The sequence below is a fragment of the Lytechinus variegatus genome, chromosome 17, assembly GCF_018143015.1.
Source record: "Lytechinus variegatus isolate NC3 chromosome 17, Lvar_3.0, whole genome shotgun sequence".
Taxonomy (NCBI): Eukaryota; Metazoa; Echinodermata; class Echinoidea; order Temnopleuroida; family Toxopneustidae; genus Lytechinus; species Lytechinus variegatus.
Window position 1 is genome coordinate 12,414,799 of NC_054756.1, and position 16,827 is coordinate 12,431,625.

At 35.7% G+C, this 16,827-nt stretch overlaps 1 protein-coding gene across 3 annotated transcripts; it reads left to right on the top strand.

Annotated features, from left to right (window-relative positions):
- Positions 1 to 1,457: 1,457 nt before the first annotated feature.
- Positions 1,458 to 15,913, top strand: LOC121431390 (mucin-5AC-like). Of its 3 annotated transcripts, none has more exons than XM_041628946.1 (9): positions 1,458 to 1,727; positions 2,307 to 2,849; positions 6,624 to 7,007; positions 9,461 to 9,557; positions 11,513 to 11,727; positions 12,027 to 12,174; positions 12,771 to 13,013; positions 13,951 to 14,172; positions 14,645 to 15,913. In XM_041628946.1, the coding sequence occupies exons 2-9, from the start codon at positions 2,327 to 2,329 to the stop codon at positions 14,724 to 14,726; spliced, it is 1,914 nt and encodes a 637-aa protein (XP_041484880.1). In that variant the 5' UTR covers positions 1,458 to 1,727; positions 2,307 to 2,326; the 3' UTR covers positions 14,727 to 15,913. The 3 variants fall into 3 exon arrangements, with proteins under 3 accessions (XP_041484880.1, XP_041484879.1, XP_041484881.1); XM_041628945.1 differs by having other exon boundaries at positions 1,458 to 1,723; XM_041628947.1 differs by having other exon boundaries at positions 1,458 to 1,719.
- The last annotated feature ends 914 nt before the right edge of the window (positions 15,914 to 16,827 follow it).

Below are 16,827 nucleotides of genomic sequence, written 5' to 3' on the forward strand. Positions count from 1 at the left end.
GACATAACTGTCGAAAAATATTTCCGCTTGAGTGAGCACCAGTTACTTTTGAAAAGTTAGTTAAAAATCATTTGCGCAGACCTTTGAAATAGTTATGCGAATAAAAGTAGACAATAATCATGAAGAACACATGGAATTTAGCTATTAAGATTGATTTGAAGATATCTTTTTACCTTTTTTAACTTGTTTCCTTGCCCAAAACACTTCAAAGAGTGCATTGAACCCCACCCCACTCCCCCACACACCGAGGCCATCGTGAGATATTTGCTTTACACTGAGCTGTGTTGTACATGAAATGGCTTAGGCTTGATTTTCATTTTGTTAATCATTGTCAAGCTTGGAAAAAGTGTGAAGAAGCAAGGATTAAATGAAAAATGAATTGTAAACCCACTTTAAATGATAAAAACATAGTGAAAAAATGCTGGATATGTCTGATATGAACTTTTGTTTAGATTTATTTATGTCCTCAGATCCACCTGGCACAAAAAAGATGAAGGTTGTGCTTACTAAGTGTTGAAATTTCAATTTGGGTGGCAAAATTGTTACAAAATGCTTGAATGTATCCGTTTTATTTCAGTTGACTAAAAGTGCAAGTGAAATGTATGAGAAAAGTTATGCAGGGTAAGTTTGATTTCGCCCTTTCCCCTTGACAAAGCGTCAAAACGAGCATTTCAGCGCAAACAGATTTCTGCGAGCTTTACAAAAATGGACAGTGCTCACTCAAGTGTAACATTCTGTCAAAACTTTTACTTTTATTGGATAGATGAGACCCAGACCAAAGATTATATGTGAAAAAAATTACCAACATGTTGTATATTTGTTAATTCCCAGGGCTTTTTCAAAGTGTAAACTTTTTTCTGATACGCACTGTATATGGTTCGGTTCATCCAAGAAAACCGTCTCCAACCTGCCGATAGAAATATAGCTTCTTGTATATGTGGATTTGGTTTGTGTGATCGAATCCCGCAGAAAACCTATTTTTCTTTATCACGACATTAATCTGCATTAATTTTGTCACTTTTCAGTCGTAAATAGCAGGGAAAAAAGAAAAAGATCCCTCTAAAAAACATCGGGTAAAATCTTTCAGATTTAATTCAATAAATGAATCATAAGCCAGCAATTCGAGTGCTTTGAATAGCCTTTTGTGTGTGTGTGTGTGGGGGGGGGGGGTTAATAGATGAGCTTTGAAAATAGAACACCCCCACTAATTCTGTAATTCCATTTTGGGTAAAATTAAATTCATGTAAAGGAACATGCATGGATGCAAAAAATAAATAACCGCACAAGGAACACATACTTGACAAATACTGAATATCTTGTGCCATAAAAAGCGCCACAATGTCAACTATTGCATGTATTGAAGACACTCAATAGAAAAAATTTGGAACGAAAAAGCCGTTTTCAACAATAATAGTTCGTGACTCTGTAAAGAATTGCTATGGTAGACTGGCGCTGGATAAATTCTTGTGCATTTCCTCATTAGGTTTCGTCAGCTACCTGTTGCGGCAATTTAAAACATTGACTTGTTTCAAGGAGGAAGCTGAATCCATCCTCTCATTATGGGATGACATGTTTCTGAGATTAATGGCAGTTTCTGAAGTTTATTTTTCTACTGTCTTCTTCCCTTTATTAGTAATCCAATATCTCACTTTCAACATGTTCAAGCAGGTTTAACACTACGCAGTTGATTAGCATGATTCTACCAACACAATCTTCGTAGTGAGTAAGTAAGCGATATGTTTTTATTTTTCCTCTATTTATGCTTTCTGTTATTATATTCTTTTTAAAGTCATAACCCCATCAATTATTATCGAAAATAATGATATATTTATATAAGTAGATCTTATATTTTACAACTTGGGGAACCACGTTGACAAAACCACATTATGCCATATCATTTATATTCTTATTATGCATATGAAACTAACCATGAGCAATGGATTGGGGGTCTTAGTTTCGAAATAATAATAATAAAAAGGAACTTCGATTCTATGTGTCTTTTCATTAGCAAACTACAAAGTGGATTTGGTGGATTATTATCATCACTGTTATTATTATCAAATAACGTTTTTATTATTGTTATTTTTTATGTTATCGTTATCATTTTTGTTATTGCCCCCCCCCCCTTTATGCATCTGCACTCTTACATTAAGTCAGCATTATTAAATATAATTTGATATTGTTATCGGGGTTGCCTCGCAGTAAAGCTGAGCTTATAGCTCCAACCTTTGCAAACTTCTTAAGTCGTTATGTTATAAAAAAATAATACTTTCTTCGTTGTTTTAAAATCTTTGATTGCTTTATAGATTGAAGAAAGTCCACAACCATGTTTAGCTGCCGGATTGCAAGGCGCGTGGCTGTACTGGTTTTAATCGTATCATATTCTTCGTTGGATGTTGCGGCAACAACCACAAATGACATGCCTACAAATGGTACTAACACTTCTCCATCAACAATGGAGACAACTGTCGACACAACAGAGACAATGTCTCCTAGCCCAACGTCTGGTGTGGAGTTTTCATCCACAGACTCCTCGACAGCATCTACCCAAATCATGGCAACATCGAATACCACTGACGCTGGGTCCTCTACGACATATAACACAATGGATGCCACTACCGCAGATACCACCGCTACTACAGATTCAGGGAGTTCTACGACAGATGGTGCCATGAATGCGACAACTCCTACATCAACCACTGACGCAGAGTTCACCGCAACAGATAACGCAACGGATAGCGTTACCACAGATTCAGGAAGTTCTACAACAGATGGTACCATGAATGCCACATCTCCCACTATGACCACAGTGGACATGAATGCTACCACGATGGCGCCATTAACAACTGGTAATGTATACAGTTTCTTTTATTCCAATTCATTTCTTCTTCTTCTTCTGGAAACAGTTCAGTCCATATCGTCTGGTGTATTGTCGTACTGTCGTACATTTGAACTCACATGGGGTTTTGCAAGAAATTTGCAATCGATTACTGATAGGTCAATTATTGGTCCTAAAATCAACCATAAGTCTTACAATTAATCGTAAATTTGCACTTAAAATGCTGGGTCCTGTTTTACAAAGAGTTGCGATCCAATCAATTGCAACTATGGAAATCTAACAACATCAATATCTAAAATATTTGCTTGTTCAAAATATTTTATAGAAATTACGTATATTCATACATTCACTGTTACCTTGATAAATCAGTATGCTTCTCTTGGTTTTCAATGGAAATTGAGCAAATTTACTAAAGAAAACAATGATGTATTTCCATATATTTGAGACTGATTGGATCAATAATTGTAACTCTTTGTAAGACGGAGTCCCGGTCTGCTTCTTGCATCAATAACTATTTCATTACTTGATTTGCTTCAGTTAGATTCGACGTATAACTTGTAAATTTGCAACTGATTGCAAATATTTTCGTGCAAATCCTCCCGAGGCATGTTTCTAGTATGTTTGCATAGTTTTTTTTGTAACACAAACTAACTATCTTTTGATAACTGATTTTTTTAAGGGCATGTATCTGTAGAAGTGTTTCGATCGAGGGTTGGGTTTGTTTGTCTATTATGTATCATATTTTATTCATTTCATACTGGTGGGTAGGCCTGTTGGTTTCTGGGCACCTCAATTTTTTAACTAAGTAAACGGATATTACAGGACAAGTCCGCTCTAACAAAAAGTTTATTAGAAAAAAAGGAGAAAAATCCAACAAGGAAAACACTGAAAATTTTATCAAAATCGGATGTAAAATAAGAAAGTTATGACATTTAAAGTTTAGCTTAATTACACAAAACAGTTATATGCACATCATGGTCGGTATGAAAATTGGCAGACTGATGACGTCACCCACTCACTATTTCTTTTGTATTTTATTATACGAAATATGAAATATTCTAATTTTCTCCTCCTTGTCAAGTGCAGCAAAGTTTTATTAATTGTAATTTTCTGATTTCATGGAATTTCCTAGAATTTGTTCATTTCCCCGAAAATTACCTGAAAATGATCTAGATTTCCTGAATTTTGGGGAAATTCCTTCAGAGTGGAAACACCGGTTCAAATAATTCCATGAGTCTATTAAATTATTTTGTGTTTTGATCACAATGTTATAAAAAAATGATAAAAATAATGAGGGCATTAAAAAAAATGTTTTTTGTCTGCTGCGTCAGCACTTGATTATGACAGAATTAAAGGGGAAGTTCGCCATAAAGAAAAGTTTGTTTTAGAAATAGCAAAAATATAATAATAATAATAAATACTGGTTGAAAATTGAGGAAAATCAGTTAAAAATTAAAAAACATTAGAATTTAAAGTTTTGGTTTTGTGACGACATAAACAAGCAGCTGTCCCATAAGTTATGTAATATAAAGAATATAAATTTTATTTTTTTCATGGTTCGTAAATACTGTTTATGATGTCCTTTAAAGAACACGTGTGACATAGTTTGTCTATTAATATACCGAAGGTACAGCAAAAATCATTTACAATTTTCTGAGAAAATGACATTTCATTGATTTTTTACCATCAGATGTGTAGGAAAACTGCTCAGATATGACGTCACAAATCAAATAATTAAAAATCTAGTAATTTAAAAAAAAAAATTTTTCTCAAACCTTCGGCAATATTTTTTATCATTTTTCCTCCTTTTATACAATAAACTTTTGTCAGAGCGAACTTCCTTTTTAAAGGTACTATTTCGATATTATAATATCGAAATAAATATAGATTAACAAGTTGGTGACCAATAAACTTCCTCCTTTTTTTACTTTAATATGGTTGAATGATGTTATGACGATTGAAAACACTCCTAATATCTAAAAAAAAAATAATAATTTGTTTCTCGCTTGCTTAAACTTTCCCAAGATATTGAAAAGAGTGCAATTTCCAGTAGATAGCTAGACAAGTATTAGTGCAAACACACTGGCAAGTGGCACTTACAATGCATCTTCCTACTTCAATGACTTCAGGGTCCCGTTGCGTAAAACTTTTACCATAAAAAACTCTGGCAATTTGTTTTTGCCAAAGTTTTTTTTATGTGTAATTTTCAATGGCATAATTTTGTTTGCCAGAGTTTTTTATGGCAAAAGTTTGATGCAACGGGTCCCTGGAGTTTACCCTTTTCCTCATTTTGCACGCCCCCTATACCTTCAAAAAAGCAATTCTGGAACCGGGTCTGCAAAATATTGCATTTTAGCCAAATTCAGCCCCGTCAAAAATGTTTTCAATAGTACAAGACCGGAATCTTTCCTTTTTCAAACGATCTAGATAAATCATTTTTGGCAGTATCTCTTCTAACTTTCGCAATACATTCGCCTCAACACGATGCATTGAATATTCCAACCTGTTATTGGCATTTACTTCTGACATTATGGTTTTGTCAACAAAAGCGATTCATGCAAGAATGTGGACGATAACAAAGAGGAAGTACGATTACGAGAGAATACTGTAAAAATATCAGACTGTCGTGGGATTTTTCCCATAGGTGATGTCACTTGGGGGGAAAAGGACACCATTGAATTGTGAAGAGCGGCATTTTTTTCCAGGGTAGTAGACCTGATTCAACAATGATCTCAATTGTAATAATTTAATATGTCAGGAATGTATTTGCATTATCAATGGTTACCCCCCCCCCCACCCAGCATTACAATGCTGGGTGTGTAGTGGCCTTTACTGAATGTTCAACATTGTACCCTCCATTGCACATATTCCTAATATATGTAATGAGGATTAGATATGATTTTGATGTAACTTTTGCAAGGTATCGATCTTTATCTTTCGATGAGTAAAATCCCTTGAAACTCGTTATTGTGGGTGTTGGCCAAAGCTGGGCATGACTTCCAGTTTCTTACTGTAAACGGCTTTAAAGCGGTACATTACCTAATAATGATGCTTATAGCCATTGGCGTAAATCCCGGGGGGGATGGGGGATGTATCCCCCACTTTTTGGAGGGAGGATGGCTTGTACAAATATCCCCCACTTGTTTTAAGAAAGAAAATATGTTTTAATTAATCCGTTAGTAAAATCTTTGAATATCTGTCATAAACAACCATCATATTTTAGAATTTCTATTTGAAAATGCGATTGAACCCCCCCCCCAAAAAAAAATTGTTATTTTTGGCTTGCTCGCCTTGCTCGCTCATATCTTGGAATTTCTGTTAAAAAATGCGATTAAAAACTATTAAAAAATGTTATTTTTTGGCTCACTCCCTTTGCTCGCTCGCAAAATAAATATTAAAATGTGTATAAGGGGGTCTGTGGGGGTCAGTGAGAGTGTGTGCTTAGTACCTTAGTGTGAGATCGACAGAAAAGGTAAAAAAAGGTCAATCACCCCCCACTCCAGTGGATTTACGCCGGTGCTTATCGCATATGAAACGCCCACACACACAACAACAACAAAGGGTGACTCTATACTCTTTACGACAATTTAGCAGAAAAACCGTTTTTGTAATCAATTAAATTATTAAAATATCAAGTCTATTTTAATAGGTCCCTTTGATTTTTTTTTACTCAGAAGCTCCCCCCCCCCATGCAGCGTCCCTACCCCCTTCTCCCGAGCGTAACTCTCATGTGCTATACCAAAATCGTGCGTATAATGAAAAATATATTCATTTAAAACTTCAGAATCTGATACTGGTTCGCCAACTGCTACGAGTGAATTGGTTTCAACAATGATGAATTCAACAACACCGGTGGGTACGACCGAGAATGCAACTACTACTGACCCAGAGTCCACAACGATGTCAAATACTACAGAAAATGTGACGTCATCGACCATGGACTTTACAGCAGACAATACCTCATCATCGACGATATCGTCAACAACTATGTCCAATATGTCGGACAATGCGACGACATACATGGCTTCGACGATGTCATTGCCCAATACGACAATCGACACTGAAACCACTTCGATGATGATATCGACAGAAGGGCCGACGATTACAAATGGCTTGGAAACAGTGTCAACGACTGAACCAATAACGAATTCATCGGAACCGCCAGGAGGTAATTTCGTGATGACCCGCTTTTTTATTTTCGATATTGTTTTTTATAAAGAATGATAGGGTCAAAAATAAAAATCCATATAATCATCTCAAATTAGCGCAAATGAAAAAAAAAGATTTTAAATAACAAATTTAAGTTAAGTTTTATTTTCCATTTCCATTATTAACATTATAAGCAAATACAAATCAAACATACATTACAAATATAAACAAATACAAATGAAATATGATAACAATGATTGCAAATCAATTACAAGTTCCAGAACATTTGTAAAATCTTCGCCCGCCGTTTTCTCCAGTGAGGATGTGTATGTAATGTCACAAATGGAATTGACAGGTAAACCTTCCACTGGGAGAATCCTGCAGTGGAATTATGGCAGGTCTAAAGATAGGACGGAAACGAATAAAACGTGAAAAGAGACGACGAAATATCAGTAAAAGAAACCCAAAAATACATCAACAAATCTACATTTGAAGGTCTCCTTAATTGCCTTTAGTGTTTTTTTTTAATATCTAAAAGTGCACCCATAATCGCTTTTCCCTTCATCAGTGTTCATGATCGCAATATGATAAAAAGAACATTATGCTACTCATAGGCCTTCCTTAATGTATTCTTGCCACGCTTATACAGTGCGTCCCAGAAAAAACGAAACCGAGATTTAGCGATGATTTATCATAATATAATCATTAATAAAATAGACAAATGACCTACCAATGTAAAGCTTACAATCTCTTCTTTCATCTAATATTACTAAGATTGTTTTTCATTCACGCATGAGTGAGCAAAAACAATTTGAAGAGGGGATACGAAAAAGTCACTTGGCGGGCTGTATCTGGGTTTCAAAAAGAAAACCACATTTTCAAAAAGTTCAATATCTGCTCTTTAATTTGATACCTCAATTACAGAAAATGGTCGTAAAATAACAAAGTTCTGGTAATTTGAAAAAAGGCTTGAATTTCAATAATTTCATAAAATGAAGAGGTTTTACAGGCTAGCGTTCAAACTCACTCGACACTCCGTTTTGTTGACGATCAACCATGCATTAAGTCTTTTGTTAACCGTGCGATAGCTTCTGTGGAAAATAGGTGAAAACATGTTTATTTGGTTAAATTATGGAAATACAACCATTGTTTTGAGGGAGCATAACTATCTTACTTCTTGACCATTTTCTGTATCAAATAAAAGAGCAGATATTGAACTTTTTAGGCATGTGGTTTTCTTTTTGAAATTCAGATACCCCCCCCGCCAAATGAGTTTTTGGTATCCTTTCTTCAAATTGTTTTTGCTCACTCATGCGTGAATGAGGAATAATCTAAGTAATATCAGATGAAAGAGGAGATTCTAAGCTTTACATTGGTAGGTCATTTGTCTATTTTGTTAATGATTAAGTAATGATAAATCATCGCTAAATCTCGGTTTCGTTTTTTCTGGGACGCACTGTACATCCTTTCATTTTCAAGGATCCTTGCTCCTGGTCTATAATTATGACTGATACATCACGAAGGGTGATGTATGTTTGAATAAAAAAAGAATAGGAAAACAAGAAAAAACATCGGAAAAGATCGAAAATATTAATTAATCACTAAAATAGCGAGAAACTATCTAGTTAAAGGGGAATCCAACCCAAATAAAAAATTGTTTTATAAGGAAAAGAAATGTCAGACAAGTTGATAGGTGAAAGTTTGAACAATATCGGACAAACAACAAGAAAGTTATGAATTCTTAAAAGTTGTAAATATTGGTAATCACTATACCCATGGAGACTTCAAATTGGCCGCACATGTGATGTCATAGTGATGTATTAAAGGCAAGGACTACTCTTCCATGTACTTCAATACATATTATGGCTAAAATGTCATTTTGTTCCAAAGTTTTATTTCAAATTGAATTTTTCTTTCATGAGGACATAAAACAACATACTACCTGGGTTATATTTAGATTACTTTCCCGGGGGAATTAGTACTTAGGAGAAAACCACAAATCCCTGATAATAAAGTACATGGCCTATGGGAAAGTTGTCCTTGCCCCTTGTCATAATTTACTTACCCAGTTGCCAATTTGAAATCTACATAGTATTAGTGATCTCAACTTTAAAGAAGATATAACTTTCTTATTGCTTGTCCGATTTCTTTCAAACTTTCACCATTCTGTTTAATCTATTTTTCTCCTTCCCAACACAACATTTTATGGCCAAGGTTGGATTCCCATTTAAACTCTAGATGTGTTATCGATTTAGTAGTATATGTTTTCCGCATAAAAGCAATAAAAATACAAAATGGCTAGACCATATTCAGTTTTGTCAACATCTTAATACTGTCCTCCTATCATGTCCATAGTAACAATGATTATTACAAAAAAAATTGTAAATATATCTTTGGTTACCCCTAATTCATATATGTAAATACTAACCTTTTATCATAAATATTCAATTGATTGTACATTACTTTGGGCAGATCCTCTGAGTCTAGGTGCTATCATAGGTATATCGGTCGGCGGTGCCGTACTTCTTCTAATACTGCTGATTGCAATTATCTGCGTGTGCTGCAAAGGGTGAGTTAATCGTTTATTTCCAATATAATCTAATTTCTTTTTCTCTAAAGGGGAGGAAAGTTAGTATTAAAGGATAAGTCCACCTCAACAAAAACTTGATTTGAATAAAAAGAGAAAAATTCAACAAGCATAACACTGAAAATTTCATCAAAATCGGATGTAAATAAGAAAGTTATGACATTTCAAAATTTCGCTTCATTTCACAAAAACAGTTATATGAATGAGCCAGCTACATCCAAATGAGAGAGTCAATTATGTCATTCACTCACTATTTCTTTTGTTTTTTATTGTTTGAAATATGAAATATTTTGATTTTCTCGTCATTGTCATGTGAAATGAAGTTTCATTCCTCCCTGAACACGTGGAATTCCATTATTTTAACATTTTGTGCCTCAGGCAAGGAGGTCCTAATTGTCAAATTCGTAAAATTGAAATATTGTATAATTCAAACAATAAAAAACAAACGAAATAGTGACATCATCGACTCTCTCATTTGGATGTAACTGGCTCGTTCATATAACTTTTTTGTTAAAAATAAGCGAAACTTTGAAATGTCATAACTTTCTTATTTTACATCCGATTTTGATGAAATCTTCAGCATTGTGCTTGTCTGATTTTTCTCTATTGATTCAAATCAACATTTTTCTGAGGTGGACTTGACCTTTACAGAAGGAACTGTGAAGTTTTTCGCTCGAAAGATGTTACAGTTTGCATTCCAAAATCTTCAGAAACGTATATCGCTTCTATAGGGGGTCCGGCCAGCGAAGCCCTCGAACCCCCTTACTCAGCATGTTGTACGACCCTGCAGGGTTATCTTGATCACAAATGAAAATTAAATCACAATCACCGATTCTTTGTGATGCTTTCTAAAATCAAATATTCTTTATAGTTATTTCGTTTTGTGTTCTCATGATCATTCTAAATATTGAATAATTATGGTTGTACAACGGCAATTTATATTCATATTTTTTTTTATAATGCTTGGTACACAAGTTTACAAGTTGTAAGATTAAAAACAAAGAAAATGGATTATTCTCTTCGTTTTTCGTGTGTGAATTTTATCATATGCAAAAGTGGGAGTAATATTTTCTTTTCAACTGGCAATAATGCAAAGCATTTTTTTTTTGTACTGCAGCTGTTAAGATTCGTGCCAGGGGCGACTGCCCCTAGGGGAAAGAAATAGAATCAAAGGGCATATAACATGTATAAGAAGAGAAGACAAAATGGCAAAGGCCCCACCCCATCCTGCTTCCATAATCGTAAAATCATGATGATGATGATGATAATGAAAAACGTTCATTTTGCGCCATTTATATGTAAAAAAAAAACATTCAAATGTGCCGGCTGCCCAATATGTCACACACTGTATCCTGGGTTGTCATCACAGGAATGCCTTTTAGTTGAGCTTTGTAACTTTTCTGAACAAGGCTCTGTCCTGTCTGTCGGGAACATGGTGAATATGTTTATTTTCGATTGGTCTGATCCCAATTCGTCCAATGTATAACCAGTTGGTCTACCACCAGTTCGTCCACTATCTACATGGTCTAATTGCCATTTCATCCACTCACCATTTCGCCCAATAACCAGTTGGTCCAATAGCTAATTAGTCTTCATGCTATTTAGTCTAATTGGACTAAGTGTTAATTGGACAAAAGGAATGAAAATTAAATTGATATTAGACCAACTGATTTTGAGACGAAATGGTCATAGACGAACTGGTGATTAGACGAAGGGATAATTGGACAAAATGGCTGTTGGACCAAATGGTTGTTAGACGAAATGTTGATGGATGGAATGGCATAATTTGACGGTAGACCATTGTGATGAGTTGACGAGTTGGCAATAGAAGCATATTGGCAAATTACCTTTAATTGATTGCCACCCCATCTCTCTCTTTCGGGGTTGTTTGTACAAGAATGACCAGAGTGGTGTCTATGACTTCCTTATACCTGCAGACCCGCCAAAGATCAGACACCAACCTTTAAAGAAGTCCACAGCGAAACCAGCGCATCGATCCCTCTTGGCCACCTCAATGACGGAGTGGACAGTCCCGGGAATGGTGATATAGGCATCGATCGACCGGCCTCTATCGAGTTCACGGACGAACTCAATCAAGAAAAGGAGAAGAAGTCTCTGGAAAAGGAACGACCGAAGTCGGGGACAACAACAGGTATTAAAATGAATTCACCCAATGCCACAACATATTGTTTATTGTAATTCATCTCCCATTTTCTCGTCTTGAAATTCCCACCTTGTCATTGTTTACTCTTTTTTCACACTCAATTTCTATCTTACTCACAATCCCAAATAGTCCATATTCTTCCTTTCCCTACCCGTCTTCGTAATAGATGTTTTTATTAAAAAAAATCCGTCGCCCTGAAGTGATTTTTTTTTTGTTTCTTTCTTCTTGTTTTTATTACATTCCCTTGGAAATTTCTTTGCACGTTGATCCGTCCTCGGCGAACAAAGATGATAGCGCCCCCATCGACAAGAATAAAGATGAGATTGGGAAGCAGGAACATGCCAAAGAGGAACACAAAGACGAGTTGGGTACTGCTAATGCCAAGAAGGATCCTGATCAGAAAGATGAAACAATAAATGCCCTCTCAAGTGAACCGTACGTATACTTCGTCTTTGTCACTGTAAAAAATAAGCAGGAAAAATGTATGAAAGGAGACTGACACATTTGAAATAAATTTGAATTTGATATTCAAATCATACTTCATAGAAGTTTATAGAAAAAAATAGACCGAGGGGTTGATCCAGGATTTTCTAATAGAGGGGGGGGGGGACACATTTTCCGTAGGAAATTTTGACAAGAAAAAAAAAACGGTTTTCACAAAGAAATAAAGGTCATTTGTCTTTTGTCCCACACTGCATTTGACAAGCAAAAAAAAAAGAAAACGGTTTTCTCTGAAAAATGACGGTCATGTTTGTGCCTCCTGGATCGGCCACTGTATATCTATTTTTATGTTTAGTAAAAATATGTTATATCAGTTACCTTTTCCCCAAGAAAAAAAAATCATCACCATCATCATCTGGAGGTGCAAAAGTCCCCCCCAAAATAATGCCATGATACTGTATGCTAACATTTTTGTTTTCGAAATCGATACGCATTTAAGACTAAAGTTGTGCAGGCCCCATGTTTTATAAAAAACATTAATAGTCTCCGCAAGGCGTTAAAACGAAGATAGCTACCCTCTTTTCACGTAGGACACGACTGGATCCATCTGGGCCGGTAACATCACACACACCACAAGGTGATACGGCACCTACCTGTCGGTCCAGTGACAGCTCGCTTGAGCCTACACCAAGATCTACAACCAAGTCTGTTCCAGAGAAAGACCTGACTCCGAACGACCAAGCCAAGAAGGCGGCGGACCACGTGGACGGAAACCAGGAACAGATGGCAGATCAAAAGGACTTACCTGTCCCAGCGAAAAGAATATCTCTAGAGTACGTTTTAAATAATTTTCTTATTTGTGTAATGTGTTTCAATGTTTCTTAATAGATTTTTTTGTTTTGGTATTTGAAGAACTCAGTGATACCAAGATGATACCTACGAAAAGTTTAAATTTCCCATTAAAATGTGGACAAAATGGCAAAGAAAAATCACTTGTTTTAAAAGGGGTTATATCCATTTCAGTTTGGTTGGAAAAGGGGTTAGGGCCACCAAGAAATTTTGTGGAAAAGAATATCTAAAAAATATGAAGACAAGTAGATTTATTTTATACCTAATTTTATGTTCACACGGGAACCATGAAAATTTAGTTTCGTATAAGAATATTGCAGTTCGGGAGAGTAAAAAAAATCCTTTTCTTGGGTTGGACCTAGCCCCTTTTTTCAACCAAACTCTTTCGAAGAGCTAATTCGTCAAAATGGGTTGGACCCATTTTTCAAACATTTTACTGTTTATTTCTCAAAACCTATAGATTTTTAGTCGTTCTGATGATGGCAAAGAAATTTTGAAATTCACATTAAACACGTGAATATAAGTGGCAAAGAAAAATCACTTTCTTTTATTTAACAGAGATTGGATTCATTTCAGTATGCTTGCAAATGGGGTTAGGTCCACAATGATAATTTTTGAAAAAAAAGGTAGATTTCTTTCATACTCAATTTTATGTTCACATGATAGTGTAGTACATCATGACGATTTAGTTCCTCATAAGAATATTGCAGTAAGTGAGAATAAAAAACATGATTTTCTCGGAATGGTCCAAAGTGGACCTTACCCCGTTTGCAACCAAACTCTTCATTTGTCTCGCCTGCACAGCAGAGCAAGACTATAGGAACAGCTTTTTCGACGACGGCGTCGTCAACATTTTAGTGATATCTGTGCAAAGTAAAGTGTGCTGCTTAAAACATTGGACCTTCTCTTTCTCTCGACCAGGTGCAAACAGACTGAACAAGCCGATACCCAGGATCCCAAACAAGGCGACGATGCTAAGTCTAAGCCAAAGCCTAAGCCGAAGCCGAAGCCCGAACCCATCACCGTCCCTGATCGGAATTCGACATCTGAGAAGGGTGACGAGGGCGATGTGGACAAGGAAGACGAACAAGGAACATCCTCAAGCAATGACGCTCCAGTACCGGCGTATAGACCAGCTGTATCGTAAGTTGTAAACGAGAAAAAAAAATACATCATAAAATGAAAACTCATGCGTGGTTTCAATCGTCCCATTGTGGATTTTACTTTATACTGATCACTCTATAGCTTATTACATTGATAGATCACAATCATGAAAATAAATGGAACAATAACAGTCCGCAAGTCAAACAGTACTAGACCACGCTATCATAATTTTGCATTCTCTGTTCCAAATTAATTCGAACTAAAAAGAGGCAATAAATACAACATAAAAAATAACAAATACCGTGAATTCCTTTTTTTTATTCTTGAATACATGTAGTTAAAGGTGATTTTATGCACGTTTTGCACAAGATGCGCTGATACAGGGCGCGTAAAGAACAAACATTTGCTTGCAACGCAGTTTGCACTTTCTTTTCCATGCATCTGTAAAAAGGTCAATAAAATGTTTTTTTATCAATTATTTCTTATATTCTACTTATTTTTTACTATCTAGACCGAGAAAGAAGAACGTGCTCCCTCCACAGAACTCGGCAGCAGGATTGCTAGCTAACATCTTAAAACCAAAGTCACCTTGAACATGTTGAACTAGGTCATGATCTATGAACTTCACCACTTCGTATGGTTCTACAGTCACGGTTGTCCAACAGTACTTTGTTTGGGAGATTATATGATGGGCAGTACTGATTAGAAAATCATTCTCTGTATCGCTACATGGATATTATAACTACTCCACAACACGCACGACTGATTGTACCATTTTAACAAATTAGAAATCCGAAATCATTTTAATTATTTCGATGGAGTGCCTTTGCTTCTAATCAGTCCAGTCGGTCATGTCAGTGGTTTCATTCAATTTTGGACTCACAAGATAAAATGAGAAGTGAGGAAAGCAGTTTATAACTGAATCAGACTACCCTCTAAGTTATTTATCATTTTGTATTGAATAAAACATGAATAGATAAATAAGGCGCAAATATAGCCCCCCCCCCCCCCGATAGCTTTTCAAGCATGCAGTATAGCAGTTTCCTCACGCGTTTCATGGCTGGTCTATCATGTCTACATGCATATGTGGGAAACCTTGTATGTCTTGTTTTGATTTTGGGGTTTATTTTGCCAATTTTCCCACAAATTATTGACTTGTATACCCAACTATTAAGTGTTCCTTTGACTTATCTATTAGTTCCAACGACTTATATATTATGTAACTCTTTCTCTGGACTTGATGTCTCTCGATGAAACGTAGGGAGAACAAGTTTCAAGTCGAGTGCACGATATATAAGTCATAGGATGTAGTGAGGAATTAGGAAATGAAACAATTATAAGTCGAGGGAACGAGTTGGGAAAAAAGGAAAAACATATCATGTCACCTTAGAAATGTTAGAGGCTAACGACAGCCAGTACAATGGGACAACTGCAGTTGGCATGGTTGGAAAAGCTTCGTCATTTTCTCATAAAAATAAAGTCGTCGTTCAAAGGGGAAAGTACCTTTCGTGGGATCATACTTCTTTGTATTAAACATGTTTGGTATTTACCGTATTCTTTCCAGAGTGGGTTTCATCATGATGGAAGAAAATTCAAGGAAGATTCGCTGTTCAAATCTACGATGTCTGTTGACCTTATGTCATATTGCCTATTGTATGATTCGTTGAATAACACAAGGTGATCAGGTGGAGGGAATATCTTTTATTCTGTTTGAAGATTTTTGGTAAGCTATCTGGGTCGCATTTCTTCCATGGTCCATATGCCTAAATAACATATTATTTTTCGCAGTGAAAAAACATGACAACTTAAATAAAATCATGAATGTATTGATGTACACATTTTGATGACATGCTCTTTGTTATAGTCCCCTTCCTCTTCCTCCTTCTTCTCCTCCTCCTTCTTCTCCTCCTTGTTATTCTCCTCCTTCTTCTTCTTCTCCTCCTTCTTCTCCTCCTCCTTCTTCTTCTCCTCCTCCTCCCCTTTCTTCTTCTTCTCCTTCTTCTTCTTCCTCTTATTCTTCTTCTTCTTCCTCCTCTTATTCTTCTTCTTCTCATTCTTCTTCTTCATCTTCTTCTTCTTCTTCATCATCTTCTAAAAAAAATACATTTTTAAGGCTCTTTTAGTGAGAAATCATGTCTTTCAGCAGGGATGAAACGCAGCGTCTTTCAGTTATGTATTTGAAATTTCCCACATTTTTTGTTGTTGCTGAAATTAGATAATTTGAAAGCAATCATTGTTAAACTTAATGCGGTTCAAATGTTAGTTAAAAGGCTTATGAATTGTATCCTAAATTGTATCAATATTATAATATATGCGTTGACATAATAATAAAACTAACGCAATATGTTAGTTCGGATAAATCACTAGAGCTTTCTTGTTCATTTTTGTCAGAGTTTCCGAAGCAAATTCAAGATGCACAAGAACATGGAGGAGAAGACGAATAGGGAAAAGAATGATAAAGTGAAAGAGAGAAGAAAGAAAGTGAGACTTTTTTACACGTACCCTATAGTGGTAGTAGAGTATGGGTATTCCGAAATTGAAGCCTTATTATTAGATAAAATGGTAAAGCCCTAAGAGATGATATACGCGGCTGTTGCTGCGTGATATATGTCCACGGTTTAATGAACAGTGTGCTCGCTTTCTGAATGTAATGACTATTCAGGAGACTAACAAATACGTGGCAATTTTACCCCC

Excerpts from the sequence above, each read along its gene's own strand:
- LOC121431390 (XM_041628946.1), top strand. The coding sequence starts at position 2,327 with ATGTTTAGCTGCCGGATTGCAAGGCGCGTGGCTGTACTGGTTTTAATC. Across the intron at positions 7,008-9,460 it reads TTCATCGGAACCGCCAGGAG|ATCCTCTGAGTCTAGGTGCT; the intron begins GTAATTTCGTGA and ends TACTTTGGGCAG. Across the intron at positions 13,014-13,950 it reads GCGAAAAGAATATCTCTAGA|GTGCAAACAGACTGAACAAG; the intron begins GTACGTTTTAAA and ends TCTCTCGACCAG.